The 26,110-nt window shown below is 35.5% G+C and overlaps 1 protein-coding gene across 1 annotated transcript in view; it reads right to left on the bottom strand.

Annotated features, from left to right (window-relative positions):
- LOC135073399 (proton-coupled amino acid transporter-like protein pathetic) overlaps positions 1–26,110 on the bottom strand; it is a 59,724-nt gene that overhangs the window by 13,588 nt on the left and 20,026 nt on the right. Inside the window, exons 2-3 of the mRNA XM_063967578.1 lie at positions 5,095–5,161; positions 3,730–3,846 (exon numbers count right to left, since the gene is read on the bottom strand). Of these exons, the coding sequence (XP_063823648.1) occupies positions 3,730–3,846; positions 5,095–5,147 (170 nt within the window). The 5' untranslated portion in view covers positions 5,148–5,161. The remainder of the gene's footprint in view (positions 1–3,729; positions 3,847–5,094; positions 5,162–26,110) is intronic.

The raw sequence follows: 26,110 nt of genomic DNA, 5'->3' as shown, positions 1-26,110 counted from the left end.
TCGAAATAGAAGTGCTTCTGGACCTTTGAGATAATTTTAGAAACTTTGGACGATTCCTGATAAGTTAAATAAATGCTTGTGTGTTGAGTGGATTCACCAAAATCCACTGGTCGACGGGGATCGAACTAAAGTTACTCTAAAATAGAAACGGCAATGCCTTTGGGAATTTGAGCTATTATTTTAAGAAACTTTGAGGTATTTTCGCCTTCAGGACTATAGTCGCCTCCATAGTGAGTATTATACTGGTTAGCAACAGTCGCAGCATTTAAGACAAATTATTTAAGGCTGAGGGCAGCCGCTGAAAATCACAGTCGGGACACGCTGTGTGTTTTGATTAATGATAAGCTGGCGACTTTTGACACGAAATTCATTGCCTCTTTGTTTTCTTTTTTTATTTTCTGTTGGAATACATATTTGCGAACGATTTTGCCATGGTGATTGCAATATAAATGTCGGTGATTATGATATACCTTTTTTAACAGTTTCAATGATGCTTTGAAAAACAGTACTACCTTGCTCTCCATTGCTCTTCCTAGCTGCTGAGAGTTCAAACATAACTGCTTATTTATCGTTTGAAGTGTACACAGGGATTTTACTGACATTTATTTTAACGAGATTACATTAAGACTTGATTTTAGTGAATTCTATTACGAGAATTAATGTAAGTACACCAGGTCATATCTGATAAACGGTACTGGTTCTATAAATATGGCATTTATATCAATCCACCTTGAAGATACAGTAATAAGGTAAATGTGAATTAACTTCGAATGATGTTACGGTAGGTCTAGGCAATCAACTTTGTAAACCGGTTTTGGATGTAGTACACGACAAACGAACGTTTAAATGCCTACTGAAACGATATACGCTAACGAAAATGACGTCACATTGTTAGAGCCAAAGCACACGATGTGTTGCAACGCCAGTGCGACACCGAAGCGGTGTCTTACATAAAAATGCCTGTGCAAGGGCGGACATCGAGCGGTGCAGCGCCCTAACGCATTGTGTGTTTTGGCTCTTAGTGGCACTATTTTAAAGAAATAGGCTTAAATTGAGTGCCTTTTTGACTCTACCAATCACTAATGAACTTTGCATAAGGTCTAAAAGTCTTTGAAAATCTAATTTTTGTTATTACGCGTTTGGCAGCTTCATTAACTATTTATAAATCAAAGCAGCACGATCTTATTAGTTAATTACTAATTAAAACTTTAAGCTTAATAATTTTATTACTTAAAACTTTGTAATTTACAGATTTCAAAATAATGAATGAATGCTTTATTGTCTACAGGTACTGATGCTGATACCTCAAAAAGGTTAGTTGTAGATTATTTCTTGTTACTTATGTACAGTCGACCGCACATCGGACTTGTAACGTTGCACAATAACATCTATTTACTGTATAAGATACAGATTTTACTCTAGAATAGAATAGAATAGTTTTTATTTGAAAGAAAGGTATACAAGCAGGCAAGACATACGTATATGTAATTATGTATACAGAAAGAGATGTGCCGTCGTGTGTACAATGCACTTAATAAGTACTTTTTAATCATTGTGTTTTCTAGGTCACTTTTATTTGTAACTAGCTTTCCGCCCGCGGCTTCGCCCGCGTGGAATTTCGTTTGTCAAAATTTCCTGAATTTTTTTTGCTATAAACCTCACGGAGCCCGAGACCTTTCCAACGAATACAAAACCGTGGAAATCGGTTTGTGCGTTCTGGAGTTATAGCGTCAGGAAGGAAAACCTGACTTATTTTTATATAGTAGATTAATGAAATACGTGTTAAAACTAATGAAGTGTTATCAGCGGTGGACTTGTGATTAGGTTAGTCTAATAAGATGACGATGAAAGCGTTTAAGCCACGCGGTTGCTCATTTTTAGAGTACCGCAGTGAGTTCCACGAGGAACCCTTTAGATCCTAAAGATATCGCGAACTCTGTAAAAATATAACAAGTAGGTATAACAAACTTGGAAGAAATGAAAAATGTATTTTTGTATGAATATTACGATGAAAATATACAGAACCATCGGCATGTCTGGCGAATATTACATTAACAATGTATAACTGAAAAAAGATTCCGAGCTCACAACGGCGCTCAAGCCTTCAAAGGACAATGCCTTTTACGGGTTTTGTCATGCAAACCAAAGCAGAAAATTTTCTTTTCCGTATCCGGTCCGGATAACCAATTTAAAAATGAAAGGAAAGTATGCTTCAGAACGGAAAAAATGTGGTCTCGAACATTTCAATATTGTGGTTAATACAAAATTACTTAGCGAGAGCTTTAGGCTTTTGATGACCGCCTGACTGACATTTTAGAAAACAAGATCCCATCAAAAACAATACTTGTCAAAAAAACCAAGTCTCGCAACTCAGTTGTTCTACGGTAAAAAGTTGTGAGATCCATGTAATACCAAGTCCAGGCCAGGAAATCTTTAACGTTTTACATAAATATATTGACTTGGCCATCGCATGAAAACACGTGTAAATTAAATTATTTAGTGCGATGGCCAAGTCAATGACACGTCTTTACAATGCCTGCATAGCTAATGAAAATTCAGCCTTCTAGTTTTATCCACAACGAAGTTACAGGCGGTCGAAAATGGCCTGAATTGCTTCGAGAAAAGGATGGTACGGCCGTGCCGCTTTTTTGCTCGACTTGGTGGGGGCACTGCCGTGCCCCCAGATAACTTTAGCCTAGTAACGTTATTAGGAGTTTGGGCTACTGTAAAAAAATATTAGACCGATTAATCAAATAAAATTAATTAATTGTTTTTGCATAAAACATGGTATAGGCAACATTACAGGCTAATTTTATAAGATGTGCTGTGCTAATGTTTTGCTCTTTAGACAAAACATGTAAATATTAAATACGAGCATTAATGGTACCTATAATTAATTGTGCAATACATAAAATGTTAGTTAACAAGGAAGATAGTTCAAAAGTTACAGTTTTATATTTTCCTTGTACTGTTAAATTGGTAAACCATATAAGGGATATACTGTGAGCAATGCGGTTGAAATATAAGGTAACTGTTGACGTTTGTCGTTGACGGTGACGTTACGGGTGCAGCTGTACTCAAATATACTGACCTGCAAAACTAAGTATTACACTTTTAAAATTTAATTTTTTTCTTAACTATAGAAGTTAGAGATTTAAAATATTTTTTTAACAAATTTTATCAGCTTTCTTTGAAACTTTGTATCAAGTACTTTTTATTACATTATCAGTCGGCCGTTTGGTGTAGTGGTTCAGAGCGGACTACTATTCCGAGAGGTCCCGGGTTCGATTCCCGGCCGGACAGAAATTGAAATGATGAATTTTAATTTCTGTGACGAGTCTGGGTGTTACTATGTATAATATGTATGTATTTAAAAAAAAGTATATAAGTAGTACATATATCCGTTAAGCTAGCACCCATAACACAAGCATTGAGTTGCTTACTTTGGGGCTAGCTGGCGCTGTGTGAAATTGTCCAAAGAAAGATTTATTATTACGTAAATATCTCTGGTATACTTAAAAGTTCTTGCAATTTGAAATGTGTGATTCTTATTTCTGCGGGTTACTGTAGTAAGTAAAATGTAGGTAAGTACAACACGGCCACACTGTTAAATATCCATTTCCGTTTTTGCTCTCGCTCTCATCAAATGGTAATTCTTTGCGATAGAACGAGATGACATGACAGGCAATGGATAGTTAACACTGTTGCCGATGGTACATAAATACTTACGAGTTCGGATGCTCTACATTTCTGTGCTCGAAGGGGTTGTAGGCTTTCTCATTGATGACCTCTTTCGAACCCAGGCTGAGAGTCGACTGGAAGCCAGGGTTTGATGCTAGATTAGCCCTGAAATTAATACATGCAAGATTATTAAAGTATACGCATCTGTGTTATTCCACTAGCGAACCATTAACAGAAAAAATTGTCGATCTTTTATATTTTCACCAGTAATAAATTATTTTATTTTATACTATAAAGCTTCTGACATAACATACGTCTTGTGTGATTGTAATTTATTTTATTTCGAATAAATATTCCTATCTAACTTTTTGTGGATAAAATAAACACATATCATCATTAAGTACGTATTATAATGATAATGTTATAATTTTTGGCTCAATATCACAAAAAATATTCCGTTAACATAATATGTTACCTTCATTAGGGCCTCCTCAAGCAAGGAATATTTTTTGGTAAACTCACTAAATATTGTAGACTACAATTACTAAGTGTACTCACTAGATATTTATATCAATTACTAAGTACAAAAAACATAACAGTTAATATACTCATGCATTAATCACTCATTATTAAGTTGGCAACAAGAAATGAATGATTTGATGTTTGGTTGTATTTATAATAACTTAACTGCTAACAATTTTATTGCAGTTTGACTTGTTAAGCAGGAATAAACTGTGAGTCCCAATAACGGTATTATGAAATACTTATTAACATCAAAAACAATAAATCATTCAAATACTCAATTTAATTAAAACATATGCAATCAAAATAAATAATAATATTACTAAACACACGGTCTCCGTTCCCTCTTTCTGCTAATTACAGCATAAAATATTTATTTTATTAAGTTAGTGGCAAAACTTATTATAATAAATATCCTACTTCCACGATTGATTGTCTTGGCGCCTTAAATAAGTGAGCTAGATAAATCACGTACCTACTCATAGCACGTAGACTGCTCGGAGCAAGTTAGATGAAATTTCCCCGTGGCGGTCTCATATTACAAATACGGCATACTGCTATGTTTTAAATTGTTGGAATTTAGTGTGCCTGTAAAATACCTAATTCTTACCTTAAGGTAATTTTGATTAAGGACAAAGCAAATTATTTTAACCCTTCAAGTATCAAGGAATCGAGACACAATAGAAATCAATATTGTTACTGCGGTTTCAGTCGTCCACTTAGGGTTAAAGTGAACTACAATTTATATACACTTTAGTGAAAACGCAACGAATTGCATACCGTAGGTATTTATGTCAATAAATAAATACAGTTCGACAAGTTTGTATTCACATAGCGAACTTCAGGCGGCGCGCGCCCAAAGGGATCGGTAGAGTTTTTGCGGGTACTTACGTGGAGTTAAAGTTGTCGAGGACAAGTGTCCCTTTTTTCTCATCCTTCCCCATTTTGGCAGGTTATTCTGAAACAAAGATATAGAGAATGTTGAAATGGCGTTCGTTTGGGTTGTAGTAATGAGTTTGTTGCGTTTATTATTTATGTTTTCAACCGACTTCAAAAAAGGAGGAGGTTCTCAATTCGACCCGTATGTTTTTCAACCGACTTCAAAAAAGGAGGAGGTTCTCAATTCGACCCGTATGTTTTTTTTTTTTTTTCTATGTTTGTTACGCGATAACTCCGCCAATTATGAACCGATTTGAACAAATCTTTTTTCGGCGTATAGGTAATACCTCAAGGGTGGTCCCATTTAAATTTAATAATAGAAAAAACAACCCCCAAGGGTGGAAAATTGGGGATGAACTTTTTTATACGCAATATCTCCGCCGATTATAAATCAATTTGAACGATTATTTTTTTGTTGAATAGGTATTATCAAAAGGGTGGTTTCATGCGAATTTGAAGAAAATATTTCACCCCCAAGGGTGGAAAATTGGGGATGAACTTTTTTATACGCGATATTTTAAATTTTTAGTTTTTTTTTGTGTTCACGCATTTGAAGTCGGTTTTATTTTTTTTTAAAGTTAATTATTTTATTAAATAAACTTTAAAAATTAGCATCTCTTTGGAAAGGGATCTGCACACATTTTAATACTCGGAACCGAAATATCTCTCTTATTTTTGTCATTGATCACTCACTGATTTTCAGATAGTTCAGAGAATTCAAGGGAAAGTTGTTAGCATTGTCTTTTCTTCACCGAAATGTTAATACTTGTATTTTACTAGTTTTTGCATCTTTCAGATAGAAAATTTGTTTTTATGAGATTATGTAGCACTAGGCTCCTACCCAAATGACGGTCTAGGTTTGTTAAACAAATTAGAATTTGTCCTTTTTATTGTGGCACTAAAAAGATGGCACATCCAGTAAAAAGTACATCTCTTCCGTTCAACAGCCTAAGGTGATAAATGAGGTCGCACTTTTTTGGCAATAAACGTTTCACAACAAACTAGTGATGTAACGAACCTATCGATGGATATCGATATGGTTGACCTTGAAAATCGTAGATTTCTGGCTGAAAGCGTAATTTTTTTAGTATTTCCTTGCCAATCTACAAAAATCAAAATCAAAATTATTTATTCAATTTAGACCACAAGTGGCACTTATGACACTTATGTCACTACAATTAATTAATTAAAAGTTACATAATGTGGCTTTGTGGAAAATTAAGTTCTATACTATCTACTTTGCAATAAAATACAACACGCTTAGCTAAGACCTACAATATTTAGGAAAATAAAGTTAACTAGGTCATTTTATAGAACAAGCTAATAAGTTTTCCTGCTGCCTTTCCAAGGTCCGTTTCAATGGCACATTATTGCTTAATTTTATTTTACTGTTGATATTGATAGACTGTAATTTAGAGTTACTCCCTTTTATAGATATTTTGTTCCAATTGTCTTCCAACGTCCCGAATGAATTTATCGATAACAATAAATGGCAGCACTAAAACAACGTCATTTCGGAGTTTTAATGCAAAACCGGTTTATCTCGTTTCGGCTGCTAATAAAAAGTCAAAGACAGATTTAACTTGGCCAATTTTGACGCGAACGTGTAATTTTTTATTGCCTCTGGAAATTGGCTTACGTTTTAAAGGGACTATGAAAGTATTATGGTTTTAGCGTGGCTCGTAAAATTTATAATTTATGTTTTTAATGTTCACTTTATTAAAATGGTTTACATTTTTGGGTATTATGACTCTTTTACTCCGTTTCGTTTGTATATTTAATTTAGGTTGTCATTTTTTTTTGTTAGTTCTGTTCCATGAGCTATGTCTGCGTCATGCTTAGAACTAATAATAGTAATTAATACTAAAGCAAATATATTTATAGGAAAAGATGAAAAAACTGCATTAACGTTGCTTGTAAAGATTTGTAAGACGTAAGAAAATGAAAATATTTTTATTGCGTAACTTATTTAGTTACAATGTACCTACTGTTGTTGTCCCTTGAAGATGATATCTTCTAGGATCTCAACGGAATAATATTAGAATCATATTACATAACTTTTTTTAAACCTATAATTTAAGAACTGATTCTACGAAAAAATCGACTAATGAACTTATCCTACATCCTATTATAAAAAACTCGCTTGTTGACATTTAAAACAAATAATATGTTAGGCAGCTATGCTTAATTAATATAATCTAAATAAATATATGCAGTGTTTGTCTAATTAGTGATGTCAATAGATTTTACGGATATGGCCAGTTTTCAAGGTTTTGGTAATTAAATACTTAATATGAAAACATGATTTGAATCACGATGAGATTTTTCGTATATGAAATCATAGTTTCGTTACTACCTCTAGCCCGTAGAGCTACATCCAATATTTCTGATTTTTTAAACTGTGTAGTATGCGATAAAAGGTTGTTGATTGCGGGTTTTGTTTGTTTTTTTTTACATGTGCCATTTCTCAAACTTAAATACTGGTAAAAATGCAAACAATCAGCGAGCACCCAACAGCGCGCATTTGTTAGCTCGAAACTTGAAGCGCACTGTTAGGTACGTGCTTACTAGTACTTAATAAGTTCCAAAAAATCGTCAATGTCACAACTCTCCTCTGATACAACTCACCTCGGTCTCCCCTACTACGAGTTGTATTTAATTAATAATCAAACTTTTCTATTTACCACAACGACTGTCTACATGCCGTATAGCTTTTAAACAAAGGACCTATAAATTAGGCACTCCTATAAAGACTGACTTTCCAATTATTTTGAGTAATTATAGACCTTTACAAATTCCAAGCTCGTTACAAACTTGAAACAAATACGGTTCAATTGATCTTTGGAATTGTATGAATGCTTTCCAACAACTCGTGTATCCTACTAATTATAAATGCGAAAGTTTGTATGGATGTCTGGATGTGAACATGTTTGTTACTCTTTCACGCAAAAACTACTAAACGGATTATGATGAAACCTTACAGTATTATTGTTTATAACCCAGAATAACATACAGGCTGTAGTTTATGACGATCTATGACAAACTAAATTTTACGCGGGTGAAGCCGCGGGCAAAAGCTAGTGAATTATATTCGTACGGTATGTCATATAACTACAAAAGAAGTATTATTATAATTGATAATAACATTGATAATTATTATAAATAGGTATTGTGACTTTAGTACCTATCACGAAGTCTATTTATGAAAGCTACACCTTTATACGCCATTTGAATTTGAACAAGGCCAAAGTATAAATAAATAGATTCATCTTTTTGTAAGAGTATGGCAAATAAATTCATCTAAACGACTATTTTAAGTAAGGCTAAGTATCTCGTAGTCACCTCAGGCAACACGTATGAAAACTACAAGTCAGTCAGTACCTGAGGTATGGCAGTGGCACGGGAGGGATGACATTGACATATTAGAAATAAAGAAAGAAAGAAAGAAACATTTATTGCCATGGACATCACAAAAGACAAAAGAGGTAAAATAAAAAAAAAGCAAATAAGACAGAGGTGACATAAAACATGCAATGAAAGAGCAAGTAAACTAAGCAGTGCCACCCTGTCGCACAGCGATGCCCATCGCAATGGGACCCCACTCAGCATATGCCGTGGCCCCCGGTGAGGGAGGGCACGACGCTGGTTTTCAGTGTGCCCCATTATTATGAAGTGACAGACCATACAAATCTGAAGCTTATCTGAAGTGTCACTGACGTTTGACGTCTCAAAAGCACCCTTCGGTGCCGCTCCCATACCTCAGGGACTGACTGAGTTAAGCGCTAGACCAGGCCTCCGTCACTCGCCTATGCCGGCCGAGATAATTACCTACAGCGCGCGACAACTTCAAGTTGCAAATCAGTCAGGGCAGCCACGCGCCTGTGAGCACACGCGTATTTCTAACACGCTCGGTCGATCATCGTCACAATCAAGGTTTATTGTTCCAACAGCACTGTTATCCTTCTTTAATGTAAAATCGTAGTATTTAGGAATAATAATTAACTGTACTAATTTAAATAATTAAAAAAAACTACACTTTTTAAATAATTTTGAAATACTTATGACAAAAAACTGTAGCAAAAAAATTATTGTAGCTAATATAAACATTAACTTACTTCACCGTGTCTATTTTCCGACACTACACCTTTTAAAACTATTTGTCCAATTTCGAATTATTGCAACACTGAAGTTTATTAATAGGTACTTTAGAGATGGTACGATTATACAAACACCACTAGATTAAAGATTACCAATCGTAAATACAATAAATGCTTCTTAAAATTAAGTTATTATTTATTTTACTTTGCTTATACAACCCTGACGCTTGAGCTGCGAGGTAGATCAATTCTGAACACAAAAAAGGACATTGTCAGAAACCGCCTAAAAACCGCCCAAAAACATTAACCCATCATAATTATTTTCTATTTTTTTTAATACATTAAGCACCCATTCATTCTAATGGACACTTAAGCATTGAAAAATTAAATAAATAAGTCTTTTAACGTTTATTCTATAATACTATTACAACTTCCGGACGTTTTGGTGCGTGGCATGGTCTAAAACCTATCAAGTTCCATAATTTTTGCCGATAAAATCTGTACGAGGCATTAGCGTACTTTATTGCTGGGAGTCCATGTATAGTGATGTTCCTGCGGCCATCATAGACAATAAAATATCGATTTTGAAAATAAAATAAATCGATTAAACTGCTTTGAAGACTAGATTTGCTATAAAAGCTAAAAAGATATTGACACTATTACAAGAAGCTATCTAAAGTGTCCAACTGGTCGAAGGTCGTAAATAAAATAAAAATAATTAGGACCATAAACTGATATTCATGGTATCATAACTGTAAAAGTGTCAGAATCCGATGTTGAATCCAATGCCAGTTGAAGTGAGAGAAACATATATCAACCTAGTATAGTTGCCAGTCTCTCATAATCTATGCCAATGAGGGTTTTCGCGATTGAAAAATCCGCCAGATGGCAATACGTAGACGTGAGGTCCAAATGCTGCATGATTGGTTATTTTTGACATGACATTGACAGATATGTCAAAATCCACCAATCATGCAGCATTTGGACCTCGCGTCTACGTATTGCCATCTCGCGGATATTTCAATCGCGAAAACCCTCATTCATAGCACATGTATAATAATAGACCAAATGAACTTTTATAGACTGTGAAAGAGAAGATAAAGATTTTATTATTTTATTAAAATCTTGCCACGAGGTAGTTTTTCAGTAGAAACCAGGATTGGATAATCGCTACAGGCAAGTATCAGAACATTTTATAAATATTTTTAATCGATTATATCCTTGTGAATCGTTTTAATAAATTGTCATTTTACTTTTTCAATTAAAACTTTTTCAATCCCTAGTCTTGTCAAACTGTCATAATGTCAACAAATTATAAATGTCACGTCAGTTGACTCAATTTCAGTCTTCTGTGCTTAATGTATTTTTATTTCAATGAAATAGTGCTAAAGGGTTAGTACTAAAAGTGAACGCCTTTTTTCAGAAAGAAAACCAATGTGGTGCCCTAATTATTCATACTGTTTGAAAGTTACAAGTCAGTGATACAGAGTTGCCGCCATTATAACTCCGTGGTGATACCATACCAAAGAAGAAGTTTTCCTAAACACTTGTGTTATTTTTGTATGTGATCAAATAAAAAGGATTAATGCTACTGCTCAAATGGAATAACTTATCCCAAGAGACCGAATATTAAAAAAAAAACCTCTCCATAGAAATTATCACCATCACGAGGATGTGAATTTTTTTGAGAATTTGATATTGGTCCTGTAAGAAAAGTAGTTGTATTTCAGTAGTAGAATCACCCTTCTTGTTTCATCAGCAAGAGTAACTATAAAAACGCCCTGTAGGTAGGTATTATTAAGCTGAAGAGTTTGTTTAGTGTCAAAGACTGTCACACAGTGTAACTTGGCATATTATGATAATGAACATAAAAACTTAAATAAATATTTATGTTAATATTTTTTCTATTTATTTATTTTCCCAAAGCTTCACAGCAATACTGTTGTAAAACTAAACTTAGAACAAACTGTTACAAATATTTTACAAATTAAAATAAAACCGCATGTTGCTTTACTTTCTCGTATAGGTAATAAATGTAATTAATGGCTAGATTATTAAGGTTACTTTGTTACCCTCAATAGTGAGGAGATCTTATAAAATGGTAACCCTGATTTTCATTGTCATTCAAGTGCTCTTTCTTCGCATAGGCTTCTGTGATTTGGCCAAGGGCCACACACTTTCGCTGGGGCAGGAAAGTTCATTGCGATAACATTATGCGACATTGATTTGACAGCAGCGGAGTGAAGTCTTGCGACTATGCAAAATGATACCCTGTAATCGTAGCGCATATAGACATAGACGGGGCGGGGCACATAGCTCGTAGAGCTGATGGCCGCTGGGGCAGGAAAGTTCATGAGTGGCGACCACGAGCCGAAAGACGTAGCGTGGGCAGGCCTCCCACTAGGTGGACCGACGATCTGGTGAAGGTCGCGGGAGGTGCCTGTATGCGAGCGGTGCAGGATCGGTCTTCGTGGAAATCCTTGGGGGAGGCCTTTGTCCAGCAGTGGACGTCTTTTCGGCTGAAACGAACGAACGAACGATACGTATTACCAGTATTTACCAGACATTACAGCTTCGGCACGCGCGTTACAGCTTCGGCCTTGCATTATTATAAGATCTTGTTCCGCTATTTTTCGAACTTCCTCCGTGAGGATATCCCCGCCGAATTCTATGATAAACCTATCAAAAGTCATATTCTGCAATGTCAAAATTAATTTGCTGAAATTCGCCGAGCCAGCTATGTCAAATAATATTATTAGGTGTCAAACAGGATACGTTCAGAAATTAATATTACGATTTTAAAGATAAGACAAGACAACTTTTTATTGACGAAGTTGCTGGGACAGCTAGAAACTATTTTTTTTCCGGCACTTTAAGAAAATAATAAATGAATGAAAACGCAGCGTGGGACGTCCACCCACAAGGTGGACCGACGACCTGATAAAGGTAGCGGGAAGGCGCTAGATGCAGGCCGCTACCAACCGTGCGATGTGGAAGTCATTGGGGGAGGCCTATGTTCAGTAGTGGACGTCCTGTGGATGAAATGATGATGATGATGAAATGAATGAAAATGACAAATCTTCGAACGTGTATAATACCGTGTCAAAGTAATGATATAATTTTGGCACCTTAATAACTATTGCCGTTTTTGTTGTAAAGATCATGCAGCGCTACTTTCTGATATTATTGGAAAGAAAACTATGTAGGCTCTAGATCTGAAGCCGCTTTAACGAACACGAAGTGCTCATACAATGCGGCGTATTTTCTTCCAGTCTTTAGTCAGGACTTTAGTCGAATTAAAACCCCGGTTGAACGTGATATAGCCGCACTAGAATACGGTGCTTTTTTGCATAATCGCAAGACTTCGTTCCGGTGTCGACCGAATGTTATCACGATGTATGTGGCCCAGGGGTTACTGTAGCCGCTAAGGTTTGAAACTTCTTGCTTAAAATATTGTAGTCTTTGGCATAGACTACGACGGTAGTCATGGAGATAGGAGTTTGTTATCTCGTGTCAGATGTAAATGGTGAAAAGAAAACTCATGATGCGTGTTATTTTTATGCAATATGTAGGTATTTTATAAAAGTGGAACCCCGAGTGATCTCCAAAACCCATTATATTATTATATACGATTCGGCTTCGATATCTATAATACAATAGGAGTTTATTTCATGTGTCAGATGACAAGGGTGGAAACAACCTACGATTCATGTTGTTTATTTACGTGCAATATGTGGGCATATTATAAAAGTGGAATGCCGAGTTGTATTTCTAAAACTTGTTCTATTATTTTATACAATTTGGCTGCGACTCGGCGTGATGACAATACAAAACATTTTTCGCGAATCGGTGTTCATACATTCACACAATACATTAGACGCCATGTTATCATAAACGACATATTATAAAATCGCTGTGATTTAATATTCTTAATCATTAATTTTATGGCAAGTGTCCATCAGGAATCATTGTTCTTACACACAGAATCGTATTATTTCGCTTTCGGGTAGTAATATGTCAAAATTGTTGGTTCTTAGGCGAACAATGTATGGAGAACGAACATTGTCCTTTGCGCTCTTGTGAGCGTAGTAGTAAGGTGCGATTTCGAATGCACCATGTCCGTTGGATATTTTGCATTATTATTATTACCGTTAAAATGTAGGCATCTGATCCTACACAAAGGAGTGCAATTTCTGTTGCTACTATTATGTATTCTGTGGCTAGACCTATAACTCGTATAGCGACCAGATTATTGAAACATTAATATCCAGTACCAAGTCGCGAAGCTGTCATTTTCTGCTATATTTCGAGCTGACCAGTCATTACAGGCTATAACATTTGGTCTACTTTAGCGATTATCAGGCACGCCCAAATGGCTACGAATAGTGTGGTGTTGAAAGTCATAAAAGTGAAAATATGTGGCGGCCATAACGCAAGGTTCACACTAAAAGTTGCATGCTTAGGGCCCTCGCCCATGGCGACTTTTAACTACTAACGCGCGTTGATCGCATTTGCAACGCACTACAGAAGTAATGCCAACGCGCCAGCAGCGCGACTGCATCGCTACAAAAAGTCGCCGTGGGCGAAGGCCCTAAAAATACGGCACTGAATTCTGATAAAGGTGGGAACGAGAAGTGGGAATAGTCCCGTTAAAAATCGAACAAAAGTTTTCTGTTTTAAGCTTCGTTACGAATTTCGGTGTTGATGGGAAAATACCCGAGTGCAAAATTCCAATTTTGAGAGAGAGTTTTGAAATGCAAAATGAGATTTCCATAGATATTTTTTTAAATGAGTTCTGTCTGTGGGAGGTTTCGTGGGTTTTTATGATTGTAATTGTAAAACACCGACCCCGAAGCCGTAAAATACTATTAAATGCGGTTCTTATAATGTTTAAGAGACAACTATAAAGAAAGAAAAGTTTAGAAGATATTGCTGTTTTAACTATCCATTGCCTGTCATGTCTTCTCGTTCTATCGCAAAGAATCACCATTTGATGAGAGCGAGAGCAAAAACGGAAATGGATAGTTTACAGTGTGGCCGTGAGTACATTTGATTAATATGAAATGCGTTTAAAATGTACAGAACCCTCTGCAAGCCAGAACAAAAAGTCTTGCTTTTTATTACTAAAAATGCCGACCTTTTTTAATTTTGAACAGCTTGTTTAACTAAGTGCCTGTTATTTGTTCAGCGCTCAAGGCCAAAATTTAAGTAGGTACACGAATTTCCTTGATTTTCCTCATTATTGTTCAACGCGGCCGCTAATTAGGAAATGGTGTTGATAAGGATAATGTTTTGATATAAATGAGATTAATTATTAATAAATAATGTCTGTCTTGAAATTTTGAATTTAGGCTTTTGAATATCAAGCAAGAAATTTATTAATTAAATAAGATATTGTAATAAATAGAAACAATAAAATTCTTGGATTCTTACGTCTCCAAAGCTTTGAAGAGGTTCATTGTGACCTAAAGTTATTTTTAAATGTCTAATTCTTAACTGGATGTCCCAGGAATGCACTACAAGTCACACAAAGACACAAACTTGGAATTAAATACGCTGAAATTAGTACGATAGGAATAACTTAGGTTATAATAACTGACCTCGATAACTACAAACAACCGTTACCTATGTTTGGTAGAGACTACATTTATCTTAGTATACCTACATGTCTGCCAATTGCATGAGATTGACTGGGGATAAATAGGACTCGCGATTGTTCTGTAATTCCACCGCTAGACGTGACTGTGATTTGGTTGCCACAGTCTTGCGACTTGTAGACGAGCTGTAATAAAAAGTGTGGAGAAAAATTGGTGATGAAAAAGATATGGTCCAAAAATCCAAAATAGATTGGGGCTAAATGGGTATCAGTACTTTCATTATAATGCACATTTTACCCTACCGAAATATTTATTTAGAAAGAGTCAATTATCTCAATAAAAAAGGTAATCCCATCAAAAACAATACTTGTCAAAAAAACCAAGTCTCGCAACTCAGTTGTTCTACGGTAAAAAGTTGTGAGATCCATGTAATACCAAGTCCAGGCCAGGAAATCTTTAACGTTTTACATAAATTATTGACTTGGCCATCGCACCAAATAATTTAATTTACACGTGTTTTCATGCGATGGCCAAGTCAATATTATATTTATGTAAAACGTTAAAGATTTCCTGGCCTGGACTTGGTATTACATGGATCTCACAACTTTTTACCGTAGAACAACTGAGTTGCGAGACTTGGTTTTTTTGACAAGTATTGTTTTTGATGGGATCTCGTTTCTTTTTGTATTTTGTAGACAGCAGTTATGTATCTAGGAAACTGGACCAAAATTGAAAAATTTTACTCGACTTGGCGGGGACACTACCGTGCGCCTTTATATTTATATGGTATTACAAAGTTATTTAAGTAAGTAGTTAAATATTTATAAAGCTGAACCGAAATTGAAAAATTTTGCTAGACTTAGCGGTTGCACTACCGTGCCCCCAAATTTTTTAGTTTTTCCTTGATTCATACACCAAACACTACATATATTCCAAATTTGAAGCTTCTAGGTCTGCTAGAAGTGCCTTAGAATAATTTTGATGATCGGTGAGTCAGTCAGTCAGTCAGTCAGTCAGTGAGTGACAAAATTAAGAAACTTTGACCCGTTATAATTCTTAAACTACTGGTTCAAATTGAATGAAAGGACAATGGGCAAAATGGTACCCGGCTCCAATAGATATGTGTCTAGTATCGTTTGAAAGGTCTTACCAAGATGAACAACTTTTACTATGACCACCAGCCTCAGATCTGGTTGTGTACGAAGATATACATACTTTTTTGCAGAATGGTACCCGGCTCCAATAGTTATGTTTGTAGTGTCATTTGAAAGGTCTTACCAAGACGAACAACATTTACTATGGCCACCAGCCCCAGATCTGGTTGCGTTCGAAGATAAAGATATTTTTGTGTAACCTAGATAAGTATCATACAGTATGAAGGGGGACGCGCTCGGGGCAGGGCACCGACGAGATGGTCGGACGCGGTGAGGAAGACGGTGGGCGGGAGTTTGCATCGTGCGGTCCACACAGCTTATGACCGCAGTCTGTGGAGGAACACTATCTGTGGTAGCGATCCTCATCAGTGAGGGACCGAGGAAGAAGAAGAAGAAGTATCATACGTGTCCATCGTATGGTACTTAGGTTATGCGAGGCAGGAAGGGTTTACTGCTCCAGCATCCTTCCTTAACTCTATAATTATATTATTGATGGGGATAGTTGTGAAATAAATATTTTTATTTAAAGAAGTACTACCCCCTTATTAATAAAAAGTTACACCTAGGAAGAACCTTGGATTAAAATGACATTTCCATACCAAATGACAATTTAAGCCAGAGTTCAACTAGGGTGTACCTGGTGTGTATAAAGGGGTTGAAGTTTTATTACTTCTTAAGGGTTTTATTATGGGTTGCTAAAGCGAATAAACCCACAAGACCCAATAAGTCCACCCACAAGATGGACCGACGACCTCATAATGGTAGCGGGAAGGCGCTGGATGCAGGCCGCCACCGACCGGCCATTGTGGAAATCATTGGGGGAGGCCTATGTTCAACTGGACGTCCTATGGCTAAAATGATCATGATGATGATGATGAAAGCGAATAAAGGGCTAATAGCTTGGATAGTTCATCGTAGGTATAATCCTTTCCTTTTCAATGCTTCTTTTAGTTATATTAATAGAATGTAGTCATAATACATACTCGTATACATGGATGATTGTGTTATACTTTCATTATAATACTTAGTGGAATTACTGCTTTCAAAACGTGAATTAGAACTGGCCCCATAGCAGACATTTTCCTACATCTAAAGGCCTTTTAAAATATATATTGGTTATGGCTATTGGAGCGGGTACCACTTTCCATACATTTGTGCCCATCATCCTTTAAAATATACCGTGTCTTTACAATGCCTGCATGGATACTGAAAATTCAGTCTTCTAGTTTTATCTACAACGATGATACAGGGGGTCGAAAATGGCCTGAATTGCTTCGAGAAAAGGATGGTACGGCCGTGCCGCTTTTTTGCTCGACTTGGTGGGGGCACTGCCGTGCCCCCAGATTAGTGAACCCTTTATTGAAAATTATTATTCAATAAAATCAAACCTATCGCAATTTTTTTAAATTTCTTCAGCACAAACTCAATCATAATACTCGTTAGCAAAAGCAAATGTTACCCAACAAACATTTGTGTAACACAAGTATTTTCGAACAAAACCGCATCCGGGAGTGACTAAAAAGCTGTTACCATTTTAGTTTTTTGTTTTATTTTGTCGAAATTTTGTGGCATGCCACGTTAGAATTATTACCTACACCGTCGCTTCGTCACAATCTAATTATTCCCTACCGACATCTGACTGGCTACGTTTAATCAATGCCTACGTTAAACACTTAATGTATTTGATGTTGTTAATTAATATAAATAAGCCTCCCACCTAATTCCGATGACCTAGGTCGAGGGAAGCCACGTTAAACCGTCGCGTCAGGCTTTATAGGGCCCTAGGGAATTATAATATAATGTAACCATAATTTGAACCTAATTCACTTATTTGTATGTCGAAAAGCAATGAAATATTACTCTACAAATCCTTATCCTACATGCTGTGTGGTCTATGGTGGTTTCTTTTCACACTAGGGGTACAGATGCAATCTATTGTAGAGTGAGCTAGCTAATAAGATGCTTGTTCCTGTAACACAGATCATTCTTTCGTTTTTTGCTTGAAGGCCTTTAAACTTTTATGATTCGTTAAGTTATTCGAAAAGAAGATGAAGAAGCTCCTGTGAAGTCCAAAAATGTAGGCACTACTTAGACTAATAACTAGGTATAGTATACGCCTACGTCTTGTACAATATATTGAATGACATATTTTATAGGAACAGACAGGATTGTCAACAAGACACAAGTGTTTCAATCCGTCAATGGCTGATGTAAATAGTTCACAAGGCGCGTCATAAGTCTTTTCATGAAATTCACAGTGTATCAATATCTTCAGATCGACGACCGAAGACAGATGGTTCATTTGACGTCTAGACACCCAAGGGTAAATGAAATTTTTCATTTAAGGAATACATGACGAAAACTTACAACAGTTTTTTTCGCGAAAAAACAATAATAGATAGGTATATTATATTGGAAATTAGAATGTTTTATATTATTTTCAGTTCCATGAAACAAGGCTGGAATATTAATAGATATTCGTGGTAACCTGTTATTTGTGTATATTTCTGTTGTTATATAGAAACCGAGGTTTTGAAAATAGTATTAAAAGGCAAGCTAAACACAGGAATTATAGGTAAAACATGGAAATCGAAAAAACGTAGGAAAATGGGCATTTCAATTACGATATTATTTTAATGATGCTGAGATTGTTAATTTGTCATTGAAGTTAAGTAATATCATATTTGATTTATACATAAAACTTTGTTTTTTGTTTATTTATAAGTATAATTAAGTTAAAAATACTTATTTCTCTAAGCAACGTCCTCTCCTTACCTACTTAATCAAAATCACAAGGCACTTTTACATTTACTTGGGAAAGAACTCGATACCACAGAGAACTTTTCCAGACTACCTACGACATTTCCATTTATCATAAGTTTTCCACCGCCTAAATCGTCGGTACTTACGTTGAATTACCTAACAACTGGCATTAACTTTTTGCAACTTTAACTCAATGTCTACAAAGTAAATACTTACAAATCAGCTCTGAGTAATAAAAGCACCTTGTTTTTTGTCGTTCACGGATCACGGATGAAGATCTTGTGCAATGACGTAATCACAAGGTGGGGACTAAAATGTCGCTCTGCAAGCAATGAGTAATATTGTTTTAAAGTGATATAATTTGTGTAGGTCTAACATTTTATTAAATTAACAGCGCGTTTTAAAAGTTTCGTTGCTCAAAATTCTTGTTTTTTATGACTTTATTTAGGTAGCTCTTTCTGCCACATATTTTTACTAAGAAAGGTGTAAAGTATACCTATTTGGTAAGGATTTGTAGAGTCATGGCGTGTAGAGATAGAAGCTTGGCTCTGCGAGAGATCTAATAACTTATTTACAATGCAACCCAACCAACTCGCCTTGTCAACATGAAAATGTTTTTGTGGGATTCAGTTATCTAAATGTATTTACAAAAAGTATTTAAATACGATTATATACCCTTTGACTGGACACTTGGTACAAGCTCTGCAATAGTGCTCTGTAGTTTCACGATTTGGATTTTGAACCACAGTCCAAATCATTGGTGGTGCAAAAAGACTAAAGACACAGAAAATATTCAAGACGAGGTCTTTGACTCTCGTTTATTTTAAAATTAAAGTTTTATTAGAGTCAAACGTTGGGACGGAAAGAGCTATTAAAGGCATCAAAGAGTTTCGTTAATGAAATATCGCCACTGTTTCCAGGCAATTTACCGCATATTCATGTTGAGAGGGCGGGCCCGTACTAATTTATTTAATTTAAAGTATACACTTTAAAATCCCTGATGCTAAGAATTTTGCAAGCTTGGTATGGCAGCATTTTAATACCTTCATGATTGCTACGATTTTTTACATTTCGGCCATCACAGACTTTGAATTAGATCGTCAAAACTTTTTAAATACTTTAAACAATGGCCTATTAAGGTCGCGTTTTTATTAGTATTACAGCTAATGAATACCAAAAACAATAGATTTGTTCATATGGGAAAATAAGTTTTTAAATAACATGTGGTTGAGTTGAAAATTGTGACAAATTCAATGTTGTAATTTTTTTTTAAGAATACGATTTTATGAAATCCCTTTCATAGCTTAGTAAAAGAGTACATATTCAAAATAACACAAAAATACTGTGAATTTATTGTCAATAATACGAGTAAGCTATACTCAGAAATGTACTGGTACTAGCATTGTAATAATCACTAAGTAGTATACTAAGAATAAGATTTTTCCTATAGTTAATTGAAACTATGTAGGAAGTTAATGTAATATCAATGAATGTGGCATTCACGGCATCCATATTTATTAGGATCTACGAGAATATTGTTGCTATGTTATGTTACTATTTGATTACATTATTCATGAGTATTTCAATTATTTCCGTTATAATAGATAATATTTATTTGTCTATTAAGTCTATTAAGTAGGTAATATTATTTTCAGTATATTTATCTAATAGCAATAGCACGTTTTGCATGAATGTTTCAATTACATCTTCCATTGCAGGTTTATTACCATTAACTAATATTTATAATTTTCAGTTCATTCAACCAATAGTGGAGAACTTGCGTTTTTAAATTGAACTCAATTATGTATTTGAATTGATTTCGTTTAATGATGTTTATTGCCATTAACCAGTATAATTTTCACTTTATTTATCTAATAGTGAAGTTTGTCATCTTCAATCGTGTTCGATAATATTTTTTACGGCACAAGCCCGTGATTTGAACAACATTATTGTATTCAAATACTTTAATCAACCTGCCTGTTATTCAAATTCCAATTCTTTATAAATATGTAGATCCTTTTCAGGGCACTTAATACATGCCCCAAATATAACTAGCTACATTTGTTATATTTCTACAGTAAAGTATCCAACACTTTTATCAACGGGATCGTCGTATTATGCCCCGGGGTGAGATGCGTAACATTTCACAATGGTTTTCAACGCGTAAGGTCGGACAAAGCTATTTTCCCCTCTGTTGGGATAAAGTAACAATCAAAGATTTTTTCTTAACCCTTACTTTGCATCTCACTATGACCAAAAAGATAAACTTTTGTCTTTTTTACATCTCGCCAAATTACTCCAAGATATTGAATACACCAAAATTGCAAGCAAGCCAGATGTTCACTATAAAGTTCCGCACATTAAATGTAACAGCTGCAATACAAAAGGCTCTCTTATTTCGCCCTTAAGTTTAAGATTGTTATCTTACATGGTGTATCATTTACTCTACCGTTTTAATCCACCAAACTACTTCGGAAATGGATCAAGTCTTTGTTTATAAAAAGCATGGTTTTATTTACAACGACTTAATATTCCGCAGTGTTATATTGCTGTATCGGCCTACCATTCAACTCATTTTGAGGTGCTTACCTACATTAAACATTTTTGTTTTACTGTAGACAGTAAAAATTTTTTTTTTACAAATTGTTTAGATCCGTCTGTTATTCTTAAAGATTGCTATTACGAATGAAGACATTATCTGATGAATCTCATCGTTCAAGATACAAATTATTGCTTTTAGACACGTTTCCTGCATTGGTCTGGAGATAACGGGGAGTCTGCTATGATCTGATATTGCCAGTCTGATAGGTAATGTTTGCTGAACGTGACTCCGATACCCAATATAGACCGTATACCACTTAAAATAGTAGGTAACGGAGTATAATTGATTTGTGGTAGCATTATCTATCTATATCTGTCTATTCTATTTTTATCTAATACATAATTTTCAAACGTAAATAAAAAATAAACATCTTGGTGAAAAGCTTTCACAAAGTTTTTGTTTAAAAACTATTCTAGTTCTTCTGTTTGGTTTGATATTGAAGCTCTCGTAAATAATTTCTGAGGTCTCTTTAGCCTTTTGGCCAACGTGAACTTTTTATACTTGACCTATTTTAGAAGAAAAAATTACCTTCCATCTGCCCTATAACCTAACGAACATTATTCAAATTTTACGTCAAAATGGACCTGTGTTTGACCAAGTTAAATTGATGGCTTTTGTTTTAATCTCTAAAAGGGTTAATTTGAATATAATATTGTGTTGGATTCAAATAGGTCAGTAGGCTTAAACCAAATAAAGAGTTTACAAGCTGGTTTCTTAAGGACTCTACACACCAAGCCCGGCTTGGTAAAAGAAGCACGTTGACGACTATGATTTTTGACGATATGTCAAAAGTCAACGACCCGTATCGGCGGGCTTGTTGTGTAGACTGCTTTAGATCACATATAAAATCTATAAACAAAATGAAAATTTCGTATAACAACACCTTTAAGATATCCAACAACAAAGTAATATCGATGGAATAAGAATGAGGACGCAAAAGCTATTTTCATTCGCTATTTATTTTTCTTGTTTTTATACCCTGGAGCATTGATAAAATACCGGGTCTATTCCAGGATACCTCACTTTTTCATCTCTATCTGTCTCAGTAACCTCCGTAAGATGCTTCCATGCGTGAGAGAGATGTATAGAGTCGAGAATGAAATGTCGACATTGTTTTTCGAAGTAGATTCAGTTTCGGAATACAATAAAAAATCTGATCTCAAGAGTATTGAGATTTCAGCCAATACGGCAGAAACACTCAAGTAAGACAAAGACCAACTTGACTAAGATTATTTGTACACCTGAGTGTTGTATACCGACTGCCTACCATCGATAGTGGAGGTGTCCATGTTATAGTCAATGAAAAGAGTATGACATAAAGTCTATGACACAGGTGTTTAATGATTTGCAATAGCAGTTTATGTTTACGCTACAATTATCTATGTGCTTGTTGAATGGCCTTCAACTATCACGACTGCGCCAAGAGAACGTAGGTAAAGCAACTTTAACCGCAGAACAAAAGTTTTCGGAATTCATGCTAGACGTTTGTTACCTTATACTTAAATGCACTTAACTTCGTCTGCAGTCAATGTAAATTCGCTATAGATATCAATTCGAAATGCTCGCACAAGTATATGTCATATTTGTTACACAAGCTGAAGCATGTGACAAATTATGTGACGCACGTTATGTTGTTCAAATAACTATTTTTTAAATATTTTCAACGATTGTCTTTCTCAAAGGTGGTGATGATGTAAAGCTTCAACCACACCAACGCGTGCAGATCGCCATCGCCGGCGCGATCAAAGGCCAATGACAGGTCGAGCGACCCATGACAGTTCGCGCGACCTGTCATTGGCCATGATCGCGCGTGATCGCGCCGGCTATGGCGTTCTGCACGCGTCGGTGTGATTGAAGGATAAGAAACAAAGCCAGACGGTGTTACTATCGCATTTACGAGTATAGTATTCTTCAAATCCATAATAATCGTATCCATAATCATCCAAACATTTATCGCATTTCAATATTTGTATTGTAAAGTATCACCACTTTGAAGTATTTGTCAATTTGGTTATAGGATTCAAGACCTAAGAGTAGTATGGCTCGTATAGTCCGAGCCAATAAACTTTAGCAATATTGAAAACAAATATGTCCGACTGATATTGACACAAAATGCCCATGCCAATAGTGATATGCGAACAAAGTGAAAGAATGTTGCAGTCTTTTCTTTTACTGAAACATGAGTGCAAAGGATACATTTAATAATAATATATGACATCCTTCTCCTCTTTAACTTTGCAACAAATAGGTAAGCGGTACTAATAACTCCTAATAGGTGGACCGACGATTTAGTAAAGGTCGCGGGAAGAGCCTGGATGCGGGCAGCGCAGGACCGTGCCCGTGCATTGTGGAAAACCTTGGAGGAGGCCTTTGTCCAGCAGTGGACGTCATTTGGCTGAAACGAACGAACGAACGAACTAATAAATATTAATATAAGTAAGGTAACGACAGATATAAGTAAATGTCGTGTATCTTACAAGAAGGAAATTATCTACTTTTTTAGTGACCCCGAGATAATAAAAATTGGCCATTCGATGCGCTTGATTGAAAATTGCGCGATGAAATCGACTCCCTGAATAATTCATAGATGGAAGTGAGCGACTGAATGGTGTTAGCTTTGAATTCTCGGAAAAACTTGGTCAGAAGTGTTGGCCCATCGGACGTTAGGAATGGGTGGTTACCCGGAGCAATATTTCCAAGGAAATTCTTGGGGAAAATTGCCGGGTATGTTACTAAACGTGCACAAATTAATTACGGATTAATTATAGCTAAGTAAGTAGGTACTAATCTTTAGTCCAGTCATCAGTTTTAGACACTTATTGTGCTTACGGGTAGAGTTATTTTGTATTTTTATTTCTTGTTTTTTACTTGGATATTACTGCTTCGTGTGTGAAATCTTGTTGGATTTTTCATGATTTTTGAACTAAAATGGATTACGTGCAAATTAAATTAAACCTTTATTGGGTTTATGATTTGTGACATCATAGATATTTGCTTCTATGCAATAAATTCTAAAGATTGAATTATTTTAAAATAAAATGTGATATTTCAGACACGTTTCGTTTTCGAACATCTCACGGAACCCTGAAAAGTTGGTTCGTTACCGATCGCGTTCTAATCGGTCAATTCCGAGCGGTTGAAATCGAAAGCGTAGATAATGTTATCGCCGGAATCACTTTTCCGTTTGTGCATTCTTACTCTACAGTGTGATTGTGCTCTAAGTCCTATTTAGAAAATAAACACACTTAAATAATAACATGATTTTCAGCTTATGACAAAATTGGAAATCAAAAACATTTTTTTAATTAGTTATTAGTACAAAACACTTGTAAGCTTACAGAGCCAATATTGACAAAAATTTCGTGTGAATACCTATAGTTTCGTGTAAGTTTAAGAGGTGATAATAAGTAATACAATATCTATAGGTACTTACTAATATTTTAAAGCTGAAGAGTTTGTGTGTTTGTTTGATTGAATGGGCTAATCTCAGGAACTACTGGTCAAATTTTAAAAAATATTTTGGTTTTGGATAGCACATTTATCGAGAAAAACTGTAGGCTATATGCCATCACACTGCGACCAATAGGAGCAGAGAATCAATGAAAAATGTTGCGAAAACGGGAAAATATTGAAACAATTTTCAGGCGTACAAAGTCGTAGGCACAGGTAGTAAAAAATAAGGTAAAAAATAAAGCATTATTTTTATGATAAAACTTTTATATTTACCTCATTTTTATAAATCTCTGCGTCCATTGTAGTAAAAAAACAGTGACCAATTCAGAGTGAATATTCATACTGTGATATACGTTATGTACAAAATAAACATTTTGAAACGGGAAAACTATTTTCCGATGAAATTTTATCCTTAGTTAAAATTCAATAACATGGTTATGTCACTCACTGTTTGCCTCTGGTAATATTAAAATTATATCGTGGTCAGGATTTGGTAGGGTTTGGGGATTTCAGGCCTTAAAATATAGCTGTACATTTGTCTGACAAAATCGTGTTTCTAAGCTCTATTGTCCACTTAGGTATTTAAATGCCTAATCATATTAGTCTGGCCTTATTCGGACACTTGGTGACCCTAGCTCTTAGTTATTATTATTGCCATTTGTAAGTAAAATACAAGTATAAAAGGCACATTAAGCTAAACACTGCAGTTACTTGTAATAATTATGCCGTTTTGCAACAATTTCTGCTGTACTTGTTATCTGTAACTATACACATTGTCGTGCGTGCCTGTGCCGCCAATGTACTTGACATTGCCAAACTCAATGTCAATTTGCCAAACTGAATGTCAATTTTGACGAAACGTTTACTACGAGCACAGTCCACCCCAATTAATTTGCTTGCATTCACGCGGTCATTAACGTGGACTGAAATTGACCTTTGCATTGTGAAAAAATGTTCGGATAACTGAGACAATTAAGCTATATCAATTCTAACATATAAAACTCAATCGGCTTTTTTTGTCGCGTAGGAAATGCCTTGCGCACCGTCACCACTGACGGAGTACTCCCGGCGCCCTGAAAAGGGCGCTGCTCCGTCCTGAAAAGGACGGGGTGTACCCACTAAAACCTCCGCGGCGTTCCGTCATCGCCCGAGTGGGGGTGTACTATTACTTATTCTGTGGCCGTAGCCTTAGACTTCCGCGACACCAGCCTTAAGTGTATTATGCTATGACTTATAAGCCAGGCAGCGTCGAACTCAGTTCAACTGTTTCCGTTGTTTTTTCAATATCTTGTAAAAAGTTAT

This window comes from Ostrinia nubilalis, chromosome 7 (genome assembly GCF_963855985.1).
Source record: "Ostrinia nubilalis chromosome 7, ilOstNubi1.1, whole genome shotgun sequence".
NCBI classification, from domain to species: Eukaryota; Metazoa; Arthropoda; class Insecta; order Lepidoptera; family Crambidae; genus Ostrinia; species Ostrinia nubilalis.
The sequence above is the reverse complement of the archived record's forward strand: the minus strand, read 5'-3'. Positions and strand labels throughout refer to the sequence as shown.